Below are 18,144 nucleotides of genomic sequence, written 5' to 3' on the forward strand. Positions count from 1 at the left end.
CATCCTTACTCTCTATGATGACCGTACTTCTTATTTTACAAAGAGAATCACATTGACACATCCCACATACTCCCAGCACATCTTCCAATTTATGCACACCCATGGCTCTATTCTCTGCTTTCTCCACTTATAAGATCAATTAGATCCCAGTCCCTACAACCTAACTCGAGGATATCACTCAAGCAACTGTCCCTTCTTTCATATATCTTCAATGAGTCTCTCAATTGTGGATTATCCCATCTCAATAAAGTATGTTACAATTTTCCCTAACTTAAAAAAGATCTCTTACCCCAGTAGCCCATTCCAATCACCTCCCATTCTTATGCACCCCTAACAAGTTTCTCCAAAGAGTACCTATCTCCCAAAACCCTCCCCCCATCTCCAATGTCAACAGTCAGTCCTCATTTTACATGACCTCTCTGGAGTACTCCACACACATGATCATTCCTCCTCCCTCAAGAGCTTGCTTAAGTAAATTTCTAAACTACCATGTTCTTAGTTTCCCCCTACTTTACTGTCCATTTCCTTTCAGTCTCCCTGTTTCCTCCTTATCTTACTGACTTCTAAACACAGGAGTGCCTCAGCGTTTAGTCCTCAGAACTCTCCCCTTCTCTCTCTCTTACACACACACACACACACACACACACACACACACACATCACCTCATATCACAAAATCCTGAGAGTCTAGCCTTCAGAATGTATCTAGAATCTGATTACTTCTTACCACCTCCTGCTGCCTTTATCCTGGTCCAAGCTACCATTATCCTGTCCATGAATTATTGCAATAATTTCCTAACTGGTCTCCCTGCTTCTGCCCTTACCACTTCTTGATCTATTCTCAAAAGAGCAGCCAGAACTGATACATTTAAAATTAAAGTCAAACCATGTCAGTCTCATACTCAAAACCTTCCAATTGCTTCCAAACATACTCAGAGTAAAAGCCAAGTCCTCACAATGCCCACAATTGCCAAGTGATCTTTTCCTGGCACCTCTGACCTTACCTCCTGCTATACTCCCCTTAAGCCCTCAGCTTCCATGTTGTTCCCTAGGCATACCTCTGCATGCCGTTTCCTTTGCCTCTGATACTCTTCCCTAAATATCTGTTCCCATACCTCTTTCAGTTTACTTTCAGTTCTGTATGACCACTACATAAGGAATGAAGTTCTTCTCTAATCACCCTACTTAAAATAACACACTCCTGTCCTTCAACTTCCTGTCCTCCTTGCCAGCTTCATTTTTCTTCAAATCCCTTATCAATATGTGACATACCATATCTTTAGCTGTTTCGTTTATTGCCTGTGTCCCCTGACTACAATGTAAGTTCCACAAGGGAAGGGAATATTAAAACTCACTCAATAATGATCTCCTAGTGTCCTGAACAGTGTCTAGCACATCACTTACATACAATAAATACTTCTGGAGGAAAAGTAGGGACCAAGAAAAAGCCTAATCAATCAGAAATTATAGTAACAGAATTCCACATAGAAAAGATTTCTATGGCAGTGGCAGAACTGTTCATCACCACCCTTTCTTAACAAAAGTATTATAAATAAAGTGGAAAACAAAATTACTACATAGGCAATCTAATAGTTTATTAAGTAGCTTACTGGACTAACTACTGTGACAGCTAGAGATCTGACTGATAGCAGATAACCTGGGAAGATCCTTAATGCTTATTATATATATACATCAGGAATCAATTTAGGGTTGCCTTACCTCAACAAACTTCCTAAAAATGCTTCTAGTATTCCTACATAACCCATCCTTGGGAGGATAGGGGGTGATTTCACAGCTAAGCACCTTCACAGCAATGGCCATAGGATTAAAAGGGTTCACCCCTAAGACACCCAGATAGAGATGGTTGCTCCTAGGCTGAAATACTCTATGTAACAAATATCCCTATAATAGACAGCATACCACAAGACATCACTTAGCCAAAATATTTTCTGCATAGCAGAGGAGTAAGTGCAATAGATGCAGTATTTTAGATTAAAATATATACCACAGTATAGTAGCATGTGTCAACCATAAAGAAAATTTTTTGTCTCAAAATGTTATTCTAGTACTGGCTCAAAATAAAATGATTACATAAGATTCAGATCACAAATATTTCCTTAGCACATCACTAATAAATAATTCAAAATGTTACTGCAAATACACATAACTGAGTACATAAATGCACAAACATCAACTAAGTTATGAAAACCTGAGAACCTAGTCATCCTTTCAGAATATGCCCCATTTTTAATCTTCTGAGCACTTGGAAGGCAATCATGTATATAAATTTTTCCAAGCATTAATACAGTTAACTTGGAAATTTGAAAGTACTGAAGAAGAAAAAACAAACAAACAAACAAACAGAAAAGAACTGGGAAAAAAGAAAAAAAAACCTCAAAATACAGGAAGTAAAACGTATTTTTGCCTTCTTCAAATGTATATTCTAGTTCGAATATATGCCTGCAATTCTAACATGATTAATAAGGGTTTCTTTTGCCTTCTTAAAATGTATATCCTAGTTCGAATATATGCCTGCAATTCTAACATGATTAATAAGGGTTTCACTCCAAACTTACTTTGCCATATCTCTAGCCAACTGCATGAAGTGTTCTCCATCAGATGGAGACAATAGGTTTAAAATACGCCTATAACCATCCATTGCCATTTTATGATCTCCCATCTGTTCACAGAGGTTTGACCGCTCCCACAAATAACGGACATTCGAAGGTTCATATTTAAGAGCTAAAGAGAAAAAATGGAATATAAATTATGATTTTTCACAAAAAGGGGTTCATGGTACCTGGGTGTGACCCATCGTTTTTTCTGAAAATTTAATAAACACTCTAAACCAATTCTCCAACGGTTATTCTGGAGGACACCTACCTTCACAGGAACTCCCAGCTAGGTTTGGTCCAAGACCAGAAAGAATCTGAATCTTCATATTAATCTTCATTGGTCACTCTTAGTGTAATGTTAACCCTCAAGAAATAGCTTAGAACCAACACTTACCTCAGTGTGAAACAGAAGTTACTGCTCTACCAACTTTTGTCCTATAGTAACTCACAATATAAAGTTGCTAATAAACATGAAAGCACAGGAACCCCAAATACTTATCTCCAGTAGAACAGAATATAAAGAATAAATATATTTCACCTAACATCACCCCAGAGTAGCAAGTGAAGTTATCAAAAAACTTATTATGTAACATTTTATCAAACAAAATGAGAAAAACATTTTAATTACCTTTTGTGTAGCAAAAAATAGCCTGCTTAATATTATCTTGTTCCAGAGACATTTCTGCCAATCTAACCCATTCTTCAGTATCACTGGGATTTAAATGTGCAGCAATTAACTCAAACTGCAAGCATTTCTCCATGTCACCTTGGTCCTCATATATCATGGCAAGAGTAGAAAATGGCTCATAAGCCAGAGGAGCTATCACAAATTTAAAAAACAAATTCTATTAGCTGAGGAAAGAGACTTGAGTAAATGTCACTCCTATGGCTCAATAGTGATCCTTTTTTTAATACTTAAACTCTTAAATCACTCTAGCAGAATTATACAAACTATTTAGTGGAACTGAGAATAAACATGAGAGTGTATTTACTTTACTTTCATACACTTCAAAATTTTTTAAGTATTATTTTCTCTAAGCAAAGTATAATTTCATGAAAAACCATACTCTCTACCATAACCTGCATGAAAATTCCTCTTTGTTAAGGCTAAATGTGGCTCAGTAAGTCAGCAACTTCATCCCAGTGAGCATCAGCCACATCAGTGAGTTGAATTCTCATGATTGAGCAACCACACCAAGGAGTAGTAATGGATGAATGGATAAAGGACATCGAAGTAGCACCTAAACCCAGAATATCAAAGTGGATGGTTAATCTGCATTGCTGAAATAATGCTTCTGAAATGAAGGTCTAAGATCAGAAACGTTTGAAATCAAAGATAATTGTCAAAAATAAATAGTTATAAACTGAAATAAAGGAACAGATAATACTGGAAAGGAGGAACCAAACAAAATATCCTGAAGGAAAAACTTTGGTTAATCTTATTTTTGATGGGGCAAAAAAGAAAAAGCAGTTAGCTGAAATTATCCTAGTGAGTAATCCCGGAATGTACAGACTTCTAAAAGGACCCTTGTCCAGATGTAAGGAAATGCCAAAGTACTGAAAAGATAAAAGTTCACGTATGAGAACTACTCAAGACACATCAGGAAAGCAAAATAATAAATACAAGTGATTAGTCAAAAAGTCACTAGTGAAGATATCCTTCACTATGTCCAGGATGTGTAGTTTAATGGAAAAGGACAAGTAAAGATTGTGTCTTTTTACCAAAAAAGTAGATTAAAATAATCTAGCACTGCCTGATCTGAAAAATGGAAGAATAAAAGAACCCTTTTAAAGTGGTTTTAACATAATGTATTTGCCATATTGAAAAAAGGATAACATTACAAAAACCTAAAACCCCTAAAATGAAACATTAAAAAACAAACAAATAAAAAGAAAAAAGATTCCTGTAAGAGTTCAATAAATATTAATGATATTTCCTTGAATGTGAATATCATTTTCTGGTGATGACGCCTATTCAATGCAAACTGGCAAATCATTGTTAGCACAATCCCCTCCAAACTTCTGACTATATTTTGCAAATAATACAGTATGACTATGTCATTAGACTATGTCAATAGAGTATGAAATTGCTCTTGTCAGTAGTCCCCACTGAACACACCTTGTCTTATGATTTCCATGCACATCAATATTGCCTCTTCACGTTCTCCTCGAGCAAAGCGAATGTTGGCTTCACCCATGAGACCTCTCAGAGCTCTGGGAAGTTTACTCCGAGGCCTCTTCTCCTGTACAGAAGAAAAATGACATTTAGATTAAAATATAGTCATGTCTTAGATTTCAATTCCAATCAAGTTAATAAATACCTAATACATAATGAAAGTGAAATTTTCCTTTCAAACTTTTCAGAGTTCCAAATTGAGAACTAAGGACTAAATGGCTGCAGTTCTAACTGACTTATTAACGTTAAAGTCTGTATTTGACGAAAAAGTCTAAAACTCAATCTCAGGAAAGAATGAAAATCATTCTATAATACTCTTCAAAAAGAAACACCTTAGAAAATTAAAACAAAAAGCAAACAAAAAAAACTTCCTACAGTAGAAAGTTCAAAGCATAGCAAAATGTAAAAAAATGTAAAAACTAAAGTGGTCAGGGATTACTAAATTATTAATTAGAATAATAAATGTAGACCTGGATGCTGCAAAATGGATTTATATGCTAGAAGATTTATGATCTTCTACTGAAGATCACACTCCTTTCAAATTCATCTATTCATGAGTATGGTTAAAAAATACTGTTATGGGCCTTTTAATAGCAAACTATAGTACATTTTGATATATCCAATAACTACATTCTTACATTCTTTAAAAATCTGTAAAATGAAACATAAGAAATCAGTAACAGTGGTTGTCTCAGTATTTCCTTTCTTACAGTTTGAATTCTTTCCAAACATATGTATAATTTAAAGATTTCTTTCTCGATTACTCCACCACATTTTTACATTCTGTTTATAAATACCAAAATAAGTAACAACTTACCTTCATCATTTTCTTGGTTTCACGGTTAAGAACCATCTCCAATACAAACACATCACCCGCACTGGGCTGCTCAGGTGCTTCCTCTTCCTCCTCCTCTTCTTCCTCGTCCTCCTCATCATCTTCATTCTCTCCAAGCATGGAAGCAAAGACTCTGTGAACTGACTTACTGACTCCATCCGATGTTTCTCCTGAAGAAAGACACATTAAGGTCGCAAATAAAAGCTTTAGAACACCCAGTAATCAAAAGAAAAAAGCAGCATATTTGGAACATAAATTTCTACCCTAGCAATAACAAACTTGAAAGTAAAACACAGACAAATCCTTGGCCTGCGGCTCGCGCGCGGCGCTCTCCGGAGTGTCCCTGCGGCGGCCAGGATGGAGGAGGCCGGAGCGGTGGTAGCCACGGGCGGGGAGGCCGAGCTGAACTTGTCCCGCCTCAGCGTGTCCCCCGAGACGCTGGGGTTGGAGCTGGAGGCGTGGGGCGAGGAGCGGCGCGGCGCGCGGGAGGCGCTGCAACGGCTACTGCTCTCGCACAACCGTCTGGTGTCGCTGCCGCGGGCGCTGGGCAACGGCTTCCAGCACCTGCAGCTGTTGGATGTGAGCGGCAACGCGTTGACTGAGCTCGGGCCGGAGCTGCTCGCGCTGCGGAGCCTGCGCACGCTTCTGGCCAAGAACAACCGGCTTGGCGGGCCCGGTGCGCTGCCCAAAGGCCTGGCCCAGTCGTCGCTCTGCCACAGCCTCCAAATACTCAACCTCAGCGGGAACTGCTTCCAGGAGGTGCCCGCCTCGCTGCTGGAGCTGCGCGCCCTGCAGACCCTCTGTCTGGGCAGCAACCAGCTGCAGAGCATCCCGGACAAGATCGAGAACTTGCAGAGTTGAGAGTGTTTATATCTTGGAGGAAACTTCATCAAAGAAATCCCACCAGAATTAGCAAATCTGCCTTGTCTGAATTACTTGGTATTATGTGACAACAAAATCCAGAGTGTGCCTCCTCAGCTTTCACAGTTGAATTCACTTTGTTCCCTCAGTCTTCACAGTAACTTGCTGACATATCTGCCTCGAGAGATCTTCAACCTTATTCATTTGGAAGAGATGAATTTGAGAGGAAATCCATTGGTTGTTCGTTTTGTTAGAGATTTAACCTATGACCCTCCAACTCTTCTGGAATTAGCTGCATGGACCATTAAAATTCGAAATATCTCCTACACTCCTTATGACCTTCCTGGGAACCTTCTTAGATACTTGAGTTTAGCCAGCAATTGCCCAAACCCAAAGTGTGGAGGAGTCTGCTTTGACTGCTGTGTCAGACAGATTAAATTTGTGGACTTCTGTGGGAAGTACCGCCTCCCACTGATGCACTATCTGTGTTCGCCTGAGTGCTCTTCCCCTTGTAGTTCTGCCTCTCACAGCTCCACATCCCAGAGTGAGTCTGACTCGGAGGACGAAGCTAGTGTTGACGCACACAGAATGCAGAAGGTTCTTCTTGGTTGAAAGAGTGCAGGGTGCTGTGAAACACTGCAGGACTGAGCAAGGGTGTTTAGAAAGAAAATAGACAATGAAGGTTATTGGAAAACTTACCTTCATCTTGAATGTTCATGAAAGAACCGAGGTGATGTGAAAGATTTTGTATTTCATGTACCGACTTAGTAGGACTGAGTCCAGTCCCATATTTGGATTCTTTGGTTATAATTTACTCTGAGTGGCAGTTTCAAATTTGACTGACTGTGTACAGTTTTCACCCAAGTTTTGCGTGAATCACAGCAGAGAGGAATGTTCAGAAGAGTAGTGCTATGATAAACCATGGGTGGTGTTGCTTGTCACAGTGAAATGAAGAAATCATCAAAGCTCTAATTATTGCCACAGTTGTCCTTGTGTTTAGGTAGAACACTGCACCATAGCAGAATTAACCCTCCCTTGTATTGCCTAGATGTCTAGAGGTTACAGAGCTATTCAGATAAGTTCAAAGATGGTTACAGAGGACGTAAACCTTTCTGACCTACCAACTGGTAAAGCAAGGGATATAACTTGTGTGTGGGCCTTTAAAAGCCTTTGATTCTGCTCCTTTGTTCTATGTAATTGTTGTTACCTTTATATAATCCAGCAGTGACTATTATGGTGCCTTAACACTAACAGAGATTTAGAAGTTTATTTAAGAAATGATGCCAGAGCAGCCTATAACCTGACATGCTATGCAGAACACTTTGACATATCCATTACCAGAACTAGGTAAACAACTGTATATTAAACTGACAGCTACCTTAATTTCATTTTTTGTTTATTTAAACATGAAGTGATCCCCTGTAAGCAAATCACTTTTGCACTAATGGGAGGCCACAGTCTTGATGAACCTGTTAGCATAAGACAGAATAATAAATAATAAATAATAAATCGGTCAGATTTCTTTTGACAGAAAAGAGATGTAAGCTTGGAAATTTTATTTTATCTTACACTAAAGAAGTGGAAAAATTACTTTAAAATGTTTGAGTCAAGTATGGCACCTTTACCTATGTGCACTGAACTGTAACTTTCTCTACATTTTAAATAAAAAACTAGGAAAGCATTACAAGCAAAATAAAATTAGGGGCAGCTGTCATTTGTGTAAAGACTAAAGCTGTCTTTAAATTGTGTGAAATAAAGCAATTTCCAAAATTAATTTAACCATGGAATACTTTATGAAAATAATGTATTGATAACATATAAACATTTGTTAAATATATCTTTAAAGTATAGCAGAAAAATGGTTTCTCAAATTAGTTGCTATTAAAAATGACCAAATTTTTACTAACTAGTTTAATTTGCAATAAAAATTGAATAATAGTACAATTACAAGTTCACATTATACAGTGTACAACACATACTAGCAATCATTGGGTAAGCTATGATAACAGGATGGTTCGTTGCTAAATGTTACCTATACAGTAATAAGGTCAGAAATGCATTGGCACATCAGATGATTTCCCTCTGACTTCGTGGCATTCATGACTGGCACATCACTTCTTAAAAGCAGATTGTTGTGTAATAATCTTATGTGTACATGTGTTGGGTTTTTATCACATTATTTTTTTATTTTAGAGCAAAATATACTGTAGAATTGTTCAGGGTTTGTTTATTATGTGTTAATTCATGGAACATCATGAGAGTTTCATGACTGCAGTTGTGAAACGCTGCTATAAGAGTGAATCCCTTCACCTTGTTAGAATGTATAAGAATCCTTTTTCCTTCTGATGCAGAAATTTTCTGACTATATCTATAGAAGTAACCTAGTATGTTTCTTTGGCCTAGGAAAGTAGTATATGGGTGGTTATATCATAAAACAGAAGTAATAGAGTCTTTGTTTACCTTCCCATTTGAGCCATGGCAAGGCTGCATCCTGCAAGATTACAAAACGTAACGATGACTTTAGGCAGTGCCTAAGTGACAAGCCCAAAATGTTCTGTAAGTTAAGTGGCTTAGTTAAAATACATAGAATATTTTCATAGAAAATAAATAACATTTTTATATTAAAGAAATTGATAGGACCAAATTTTTGCGTCCTAAATGGTTCCGTTTACTTCCTAATTCATTACCAGCTTGACCTAAGTAACAGTTTGGGTATGATCATCTAAGAGTTAGTCTTTGTAAAATAAATGGGTAGGTATGTAAATGCAGTACTTACTTTTACGTAACGTATTTCTGGCTTCCTAGAAAGAAGGTATACGGGGATTGATCTTTTACAGATATGAACAGGTCCAACCAGAGAGTTTCTGTCCTTTGCTGTATAATGTAGAATGTATATCATAGTATATAACAAAATATAATTTCAAAATATTTGTTGAGGTTCTCTATATGTACATTCGAAAATCTGAGGTCAGTGTGCGATTGTTTTTGGTGACGTTTACTGAAATCTGTTTTACTGAGAAATTTTGCTGGAATTTTAGCTGTTTTATTTTTTTTTTTTACTCTGACCTAACCTTTTACAGTATAATAGCTCCTAATAATTTTTATGATTTTTCCCTGTTTCTTTTTTCCCTACTTTCCCTTTTTTCATAACGGTGATTGTAGAAATTAACCAGAAGATGGGATACAAGGGACTTGGTATTTAAAAAACATGATCAGCTCCCTAGTCATATAGCTGACCATGTATTTAAAATGATAGTCTCTTTAGTTGCTAAGTTACATGTTTCTGTTTAAGTTACAGTTGATAAACCTTACCAGTATGTTTTGAGATTTACAGAATCTGCACTAATTTTCATAGTGAAATGGATTTTTGATATTGCTCCCACTTGGGCAATTTTAATGACCAGTACTTTTGTAGATAAAACTACTTAACCAAAACATTAATGTGTTTAGAGTGGAATTCTTCAGTGCTAATATTTGAAATTGAAATGGTTACATTGAGTATTCTTAGGCATCTTATTCCTAGAATCCAGTTCTCTCAGTGTCACCCAACTGAGTTGGTGAAATAGTTCTAGGATTTTAGGAAATAGGAAGATTAGCTAATACAATATTTTGTTTTCACAGTGCCAGAGATTGGCTGACCTAAATATAGGCTAGTCAGGGTTCTCAGAATTCCCTGAGTTTGAGTTGTGGAGGGAAAGGTCTGCTGTTACAGAGGGAATGTGTACTGGAGGAGTCTCTCATTCTACATTTCTTGATATTTGGAAATTTAAGTTAGTAAATGTAAAAGTGAAGACTAGCATTGTAAACTGTACCTCAAATTTGAGAAATTTTTGTGTTGATATAAATAAAAGTTAAAGGCAGTCCACACTAGCTCAGTGTATTACTGCAGACCAATTCTACCAAATATTGTAAATATCAACTTTAAACAAAAAAAGAGAAGGAAAAGGCTAATTGCTTGAGTGTTAAGTGAAAGAAATCTTTAAAAGTAACAAAGGGCAGAGAAAGAGAAGTCACCAGGCAAGCAGGGATATCCCTGAGCCAAGAAAGTTCATTAGTAATAGTGAATTGTTTTAAAATTAAGTGACCCACTGACTACCATCTGAAAACTTTTATCACTAAATTTCTTCAGTTTCTGCTATTGGCAGATTGTCCACATCCCTCCATAATGAAGCGCCAGCAAGTAATGGAAGCCAACCTTGCTCTTTCCAAAGGGAAAAAGTAAGACCTCATTAACCTGGAATTTGTGGTACAGCCTTGGTTAACGTTTACCCTTTCACTATGTAAAGAGGAAAAAAATAACTAAGCAAATAATCAGTGCAAATAAAGTTTGATCTTTTAAAGCATTTCAACAGTAGCTGTTTATATAAAAAGCTGTACTAAAAGCACTATGGAGACAAAACTTTTGTCAGTTATACTATATACATATAAAATTATTTAAGCTGCATTTATTTAGAAATACCTAGTTTTTACCTAAGTGACCCCCTTTGTTCTCAGCCAGAGTAGAGACTTTATATTGTCAATATAAATACTGTTCCTCATTTAGTCTAACATAGGTTTTAAGTTGTGCTGGGCATTTAACAACAGTAAAGGCTACTGTGTAGGTTTTAGGCAGTATGATCTGTAATACATAATTCTGTTTCCCTCCATAGATAAGAAGTACTTGACCTTCACTGTTTCTGTATTAAACACTATATATAACACTAATCTAATGAATTTAATAACATTCAATTTTGTATTTTTATCATATGTGCCTTACTTAAATCCTTCATCCTAGACTCAAAGTTTGGGGAACTGTTTGTGACAGCCTCAAGTTCAGTAAGTTGGTTGTGACAGCCTCAAGCCCCTTGCATTTGACTTGAGGGAGGAAGACTGACCCTGAGGGACTCTTTCCCCTAAAACAGGTCCTAGTATCAGTGAGTTTAGGGCTTCTGGAGAATGAATCCCAATCATGCATATTGTCATAGTAAGTCAAAGCCATAAGGACCAGGGTTCCCTGAAACAAAATGAGTAAAATGGCATATCCTCTTTTATATTATTTTATAAGGAAAAATTATCTGCTACCACTAAGAGATAGCAACAGTTCCTAACCAATTTCATGTTAATAGCATCATATAAAGGTATTGCTGTGAGGCATAGCATATTTTGTGAGTAGTTTCTTTGTAATACTAGGTTGAAAGGGGGATTATGTTTTAGTATTTTTGCATATAGAAACCTCTGTTTGCTCTCCTTGCTCCATATTTGCTAAGAATTGATGTAGAAGATAACGGTTTACTAACAACAAACATACATTACTGAACAGTCACAGGGTAATACTGATTTGGGAGCTAATAGATTTTTACTGAGCATTTGTTGGTCTCAATTTATCATATGGGGCAGAATTCAATCTAGTAAGTATTAAAATGTATTAGTTTAATGAAGGTTATTTATATACCCATCCTACCAGAAAGTCATACTTGCATATCTCCATTCACAGAACTTTCTTCCTTTGGCTGTGAATAAATTGGATAAAGCTGTTTTATTCTAAATTCCAGTTAGGAGAAGAAACTGTGATAAGATTGGCACTGCTGTTGTTAGAACTACAAAAACATTACTAAGCTAGTTAGTCCTTCTGTCTACAAGTGATGTTTTAAGAGAATCCTCTCACTAACTTAATGGTTGACAGTGATGGGATCATTAATGTGATGTGCTATGTTATTGAGAAGGAATATTAACCTCAGCAGTCACTTCACAACAATCCTAGAGAGACCTGTGTGCCTGCAGTTGGTATTTGTTAAATTTCTGAACCCACTTTGTATTCATGAGAATACATGAATTCTAAAAAGTAATGGGAGAAATATTTTAAATAACCAGTAGTTTAACTTCTTACAAAGTTTGGGAATGTAAAGTATCAACAAAATATATGTACTTATGCTATAGTCCAATATTTATGATCTGATTTGTTAATTTTCTATATCTGAAATCTTGTGAATTAGGAACATCTATAGGTATATAGATATTTAAAACTTAATAATAACACTAAATGTAATACAGCAACATGATTCAACAAATTTTATTTTCAAGAGAAGATACAGTTTATTGCATCAGATCTGTATATTACCTTGTAATGGTAAACGTTCTAAAAAGAATACTGAAGTTACTTCAATTTTATATCTCCTTTCTTCCCCCAGGACACACAAAAGAATGTGATCTTATATTAACCCTATGTTTGAATTCTGCCTTAATCAAACAATGTGCCTTATTTTATTAAAAGTGTTTTCTTAGAATCTGATTCTGTATTAGTATTTTAGTTCTAATTGACAAGCATTCACTTTAAAAAAAAACTAAAGTCTTTATAATGTTAAAAAAAAAAAAACACAGACAAATGAACACTCCCAAAGACAAGCCAAAGAAGACTATTACAAAGCCATGTATTTCATAACTCATCCTCTGCACATCATCCAGATATATAGGCAACATTAAGTGAGAAGTCAGAAGCACACGTAGTAAGTTAAAAGCAGGGATGAAAAAAATAAAAGAATTGTAAGACATTGTGAATAAAGTGAAGGTTCCTGTGGCCAGTATTCTCACCTGCCCCTGGTTATCTAGCTCACTACACATGTGTGGGCAATACGTTGTTATTGACTCTATATAAAGAGCTCCACCCAGTGCTCTAGGCCACACGGTGGCACTGCTGCAAGCGTGCAATAGAGCAGAGCGAGACTGCAGTGCTGGCAGCACCGAGGACAGAGACAGAGAAGACTGTAGGGCAGGAAAGAAGGCCCAGGGACAGAGACTGAGCTTGCGGCATGCAGACTCTCTCTGAATGGACAGGATTCTAGTGATTGACCTGCCACCATAGAAATAAAGTTGGGTATAACCCTTTCACCCCAAGAACATTCTACTGTCATTTCTCGGGTCAACTGAATCCATAGTGAACTTGTCCGGGTCTGAAACCCATTGGCAAGACAGACATAGACCTAAGAATTAAACAAGTGTGTGGTACAGAACCAGGTGGTAAAAGCACAGTGGTTAAAGAGCCAACGTGTCTGGTTTCAAACTTCATATCCATCTATCATTAGCTAAGTAATCTTAGAAATATTGGGTAAAGCTCTCTGTACCTCAGTTTCTTCATTTGAAAAAAGAGGTTAATAATAATGTCTGCCTTATAGGGCTACTCTGAGGATGAGCTGTTTTTACATACATGCACTTAAAATAATGCTCAGCATATAGTAAGAAACTAATAATTGTTATTACTAATATTAAAATACTATAATTTCAGGACAAAATAACATGACCTATTTCATTTGTATCTGAGGATATCACTATGTAGAATGATTTTTTTGAGTTCATAACGATGATGTTAGATAATCAAGAAAAGGTTAAATTTAGAAGCTAATTTTCTGTTAAAGCTGAAACATGTAACATTTTAGAAAAGTTCCAAAAAAATAGAAAACATATACAAATTATTAAAAATTAAAATACATACATATACACACACACACATATATTTGTGTTCAAAAATCCTTAAGTTTATTCACTTATGTGACATGCCTCAAGCACCCCAAAGATACTGGATAAATGAGATAGTCAATATGTTTAAGGAAGAAAAGATTTTTAAGAAAAACCTCCACATGCTCTAAGCAACAAATTATTATTCTTATTATGAAGTCATAACAATCATCTTCAAGAATTCTGAGCATCCATATTCAAATAAATGTGAAATGTATAAAATAAAATCCTACCAATGAATAAAATTACAGTAACAGAAAAAAAGAGAAAAGTCACATGGTCGTCTTGTTAGACACAGAAGCATTTGATTAAATGTAACACCCATTCCTAATAAAAAATACGTCAACTAGAAATGGAGGGGAATATCTTTCATTTGATAAAGAGTATCTTCAAAAAGTTTTCCACAGTTAATTGTAAATTATTCAAAGTTAATGGGAATGAGACAAGGGTGCTTACTATCACCACTACTTCCAACACTTTACTAGAGGCTTTAGCTGATGTAATAAGAGAAATAAAAGGTATAAAGATGGAAAGGAAGAAATAAAACTGTCATTATCCACAGATGACATGATTATGTAGATGATCCAAAATAATCTACAAACTGTCACAATACATGAATTTAGGAAGGTTCCTGGATACAAGGTCAATATAAAAAAAACTGTAGTTTTCATATCATCAATAACGAAAGGAAAATGAAAAGAGGGCCCTATTTGCATGGTATGTAGGAAAAGTGCAAGAATTTCACAGTGATAGTCAGCAATGTATAGGAGAAAAAGACAACAAGTACAATAGGCATATATTCCAATTAGCAGACTTGGCCAAAGCCTATTCAAAACTGACCCCTTTTTCTCCTCTGAAATATGTTCATGCTAACCAAGGGTCTTGGTAGAATTCTGGGACAATTTCTTTCTAGGAAATTGGGAGCTTTATGTCTTTAAAGGACTGACAGGATTACTTGAGCTGAGGTCATCCAGCCCTTGTGTGCCTGACAACTTATCATGAGCTGGAATTAGATTCCATCAACCCCTTTTTATAGGGAGGGCCTGGTGGCCACCTCTCAGGGGCAAATTTAGGCAAAACGACTGGCAGGTATCCAAGGGTATCTCCTGCCACAGTTGCACCTCAAAGACCTGATGATGTAATAGCTACTCCTGAGTAGGTAAGGAAGGACCCATAGGTTGTTAACAACTCCACCCTCCTTTTCCACATCACCTGCCTGGCAAGATTAGAAATTTCAACACCCATTTTTCTCTCTCCTTTGCCTTTCTTACTCACTTGGTCCAAGGAGGCAGAAATAAAACTTGTTTTCTGTTCCCAATTCGTGTGTGTTCTCCGTATAGAAGTTTACTTGCTTAGGGGGAAAAGAACCAGTTTTTACTTCTACCCCTTAGAACTAGGAAGTTCGGTTTTCAATCAGACCCTATAAACAAAGCTACACTCTAACTGATAGTTCAGCATCACAGGTAACTTGACATGGGTAAATGGACACCATAAAGTACTATCATATTCTGATCATTAAAGTTTTATTTATCACTAGAAATTAATAAGTATGCATGCTCTTTCATCAATTAGGCTCTGATGAGTTTAATTAGTCTGGTGCACTAACCAAATTTAATTATCTGGACATACAGAATGAGGACTGAATCCTACAATGCAGTAGCATACCATGCTGTGTGTGAGGTCCCATCTGGGCAGCCAACTGGCCTTCTATTCTGAGATTTCTATCTTATCTTCTATAACTAAAGCACTGGTTTGGAAGCCACTTTGCAGAGAACTATAATCCATTACATGTTTTGGGAGTATAATCTGGAAGTAATTAGTAACCAAATGATAGGGCCGATTAAAAAAATATTGACTCTAACAAAGCTGCCAAATACTCATGTCAATTTGAAATACTTTTCCACAAATATAAGCCATAAAACTAAACATTACCATATTCAATAATTCAACAAACATTTACTGAGCACCTACTACACACCAAGCATTATGCTCCTACTAAACCAGGTTATCAACAACAGAGTATCATTGCAATGAGAAATATTTTTACTAAATTATTAGGTATTTCACACAGGCAGCAATACCTTCATTGACATCTTTGTCCTGGGATTTCGTAGAATCTTTTCTCGATGAGGATGGAACTTCAGAGTCATTTGGACTTTCATCAGCTGATAACTTTCCTTTTTCCTGAAGACTCTGTGATAGAAAATTAAGGATTCCAAAAACTAATGCAGATTTAGCTCTCCCCAGTTAAGAATAGAGCGTTTGCCTTTTTCTATTTCTATAAAACTTGAGCTCTGCACACAAGTATGTGGAATCTAAATTTGAATATTGTCAAATCATTTCAGAGTATTTAGGTCTCATTCCTCACGATTATCTGAATCAGTCATTGGTAAAAAATAATAAAACTCTTAATGATTTCATTAATCTAAATCTTGTCTCCTAGCTTTTTAAAAGAAAAGAGTGGGGCACCATTAGTCTCATGAATTAGTAAAGAATCCACCAGCTAATTTCAAGGGTGCAATTTCTTTTATCTTCCCTCAGATTTTAAATTTGTGAGAACACATGGAAAGCTCGGATAGTTCAAAGTAAGTATGAAAAAAACACGTGAGTGAACATTTGTTCTCAGGAAAATTAAACTTTCTGCCCAAAATTTCATCACACCACTGGGAGACTCCTCAAAAATGGGAGCTCAAATCCTTCAGTTTGGAAATAGAGACACTGAGGTCTTAAGGAAGAGAGGGGAATTGTCCACCCAAAGTCACAAAAGACTTGGTTGCAAACTAGGACTCGAACCACAAACTCTCCAAACTCCACTCCCCACTCCCCCATTTAACGTGCCAGCGTTAGGCTACCCGCAAGTAAAAATTTACAATTTGGGAAAAGAAAAAACGGAGGTTACTACTGAGACAGTTTTTTAGTGGGGGAAACGTTTTTAAAAGGAGCTGAGCACAGGCATGAGGTGAGAACAGAGGTTTCGGTAAGAAGGGGTTAGAAGCAACTGGAAGTTCCCGGCTGTCCCATCACGGAGAATGGGGTCCTCCGGGTCCGCCATATCTAACTGTATTCGGGCAAGACAGCGAGGTGCTTCTGGGCCTAGCATCTCCTCTCTTTCTTCTCGCGCGTTTTTCTCTCTTCTCTCCGCCTTTCGAACTCCTCAAAGGAGATCTTTCCTTCCAGGTAGTCGATGAGCTCTGGGCTAAACCCCGACATGTCTGCGGAGTCCTGACAAGCAGCCCCAGCAACGGATGCGCAGGAAGTGCCGGAAGTGCGGCGCCTCCCAGTCGCTATCCGGTGCTGGGGCGCCGACACCAGGGATCCGGTGTTCTCACGGGAAACCGGCCCGTACTGCGCTCCAGCCACAGCGCCAGGGTTCCGCCGGAGCGTCTGGCCCTGCCTCCTTCCAAGGGGCTCGACGCTGTGGACGGGGCCTCCGTGGGTCTGGTGGGAGCCCGCTGCCCAGGCTCAGACCGCCTGTTTAAAATTACTAGGGAGATGGGAGGAAAATGTGATTTCAAGAAATTGTCCTTACCTCAATTATTTCCCTCAATTCTCCAAACCATTTCCTTTCCTGAATGTTTATTCTTTAAGTTGATTTGATATTTGTTTTAGAGATTATATTCTTAATTTGACCATTTGCACTGCCATGTAAATGTTCTACTTTCCAGTTCTCCCCTGCCACAAAATGTTAAAGTCCCCCCCTAATTTATTCTCCAACTCTAATCTCTTCCAATCAATGGCTTCATCAGTTTTCCTGTTACCCACAAATCCTCAAACTCTCCCTGACTTCAGGCTCCTTCTCAGTCTGTAAAAAAGGTTATCTGGACTTTTATGTTCCACCTCTAACTCCCACCCAAGTGTTCTCCTTTTCTTAACTATCTTTTAGAAAGAATCAAATCCTTGATATGATTACCATACATTGTCCCCCATTTACTGTAGAGCATGTAATATCATATGCAGATTATCTACATATCTCAAAATAATCCTTAAAAATGGATTATATTATTCCTAAAGCCAAAGTCCTGTATCTAATAAGTGGTAGAGACAGGTTTGGAATGCTGGCATATCTGACTCTAAATCCCATGCTTGAAATTAATATAATATTCTGCCTCCCCTCCTGCAACTATTCTTCACCTCCTACACACTACTGTGGGTTTTTTTTACCTATTTATC

The 18,144-nt window shown here is 37.2% G+C and overlaps 1 protein-coding gene and 1 pseudogene across 1 annotated transcript; one reads left to right on the forward strand and one right to left on the reverse strand.

Moving 5' to 3' along the window:
* LOC130684081 (general transcription factor 3C polypeptide 3-like) overlaps positions 1 to 17,288 on the reverse strand; it is a 37,492-nt pseudogene extending 20,204 nt beyond the window's left edge.
* Positions 5,935 to 8,260, forward strand: LOC130684079 (leucine-rich repeat-containing protein 58-like). Its single transcript, XM_057503750.1, has one exon. The coding sequence runs from the start codon at positions 5,983 to 5,985 to the stop codon at positions 6,484 to 6,486; it is 504 nt and encodes a 167-aa protein (XP_057359733.1). The 5' UTR covers positions 5,935 to 5,982; the 3' UTR covers positions 6,487 to 8,260.
* Positions 17,289 to 18,144: the final 856 nt, after the last annotated feature.

This window comes from Manis pentadactyla, chromosome 6, assembly GCF_030020395.1.
Source record: "Manis pentadactyla isolate mManPen7 chromosome 6, mManPen7.hap1, whole genome shotgun sequence".
In the NCBI taxonomy this organism is placed as follows: Eukaryota; Metazoa; Chordata; class Mammalia; order Pholidota; family Manidae; genus Manis; species Manis pentadactyla.

What these genes read in the sequence shown, in the direction of transcription:
- LOC130684079 (XM_057503750.1), top strand. Translation starts at nt 5,983, where the DNA reads ATGGAGGAGGCCGGAGCGGTGGTAGCCACGGGCGGGGAGGCCGAGCTG.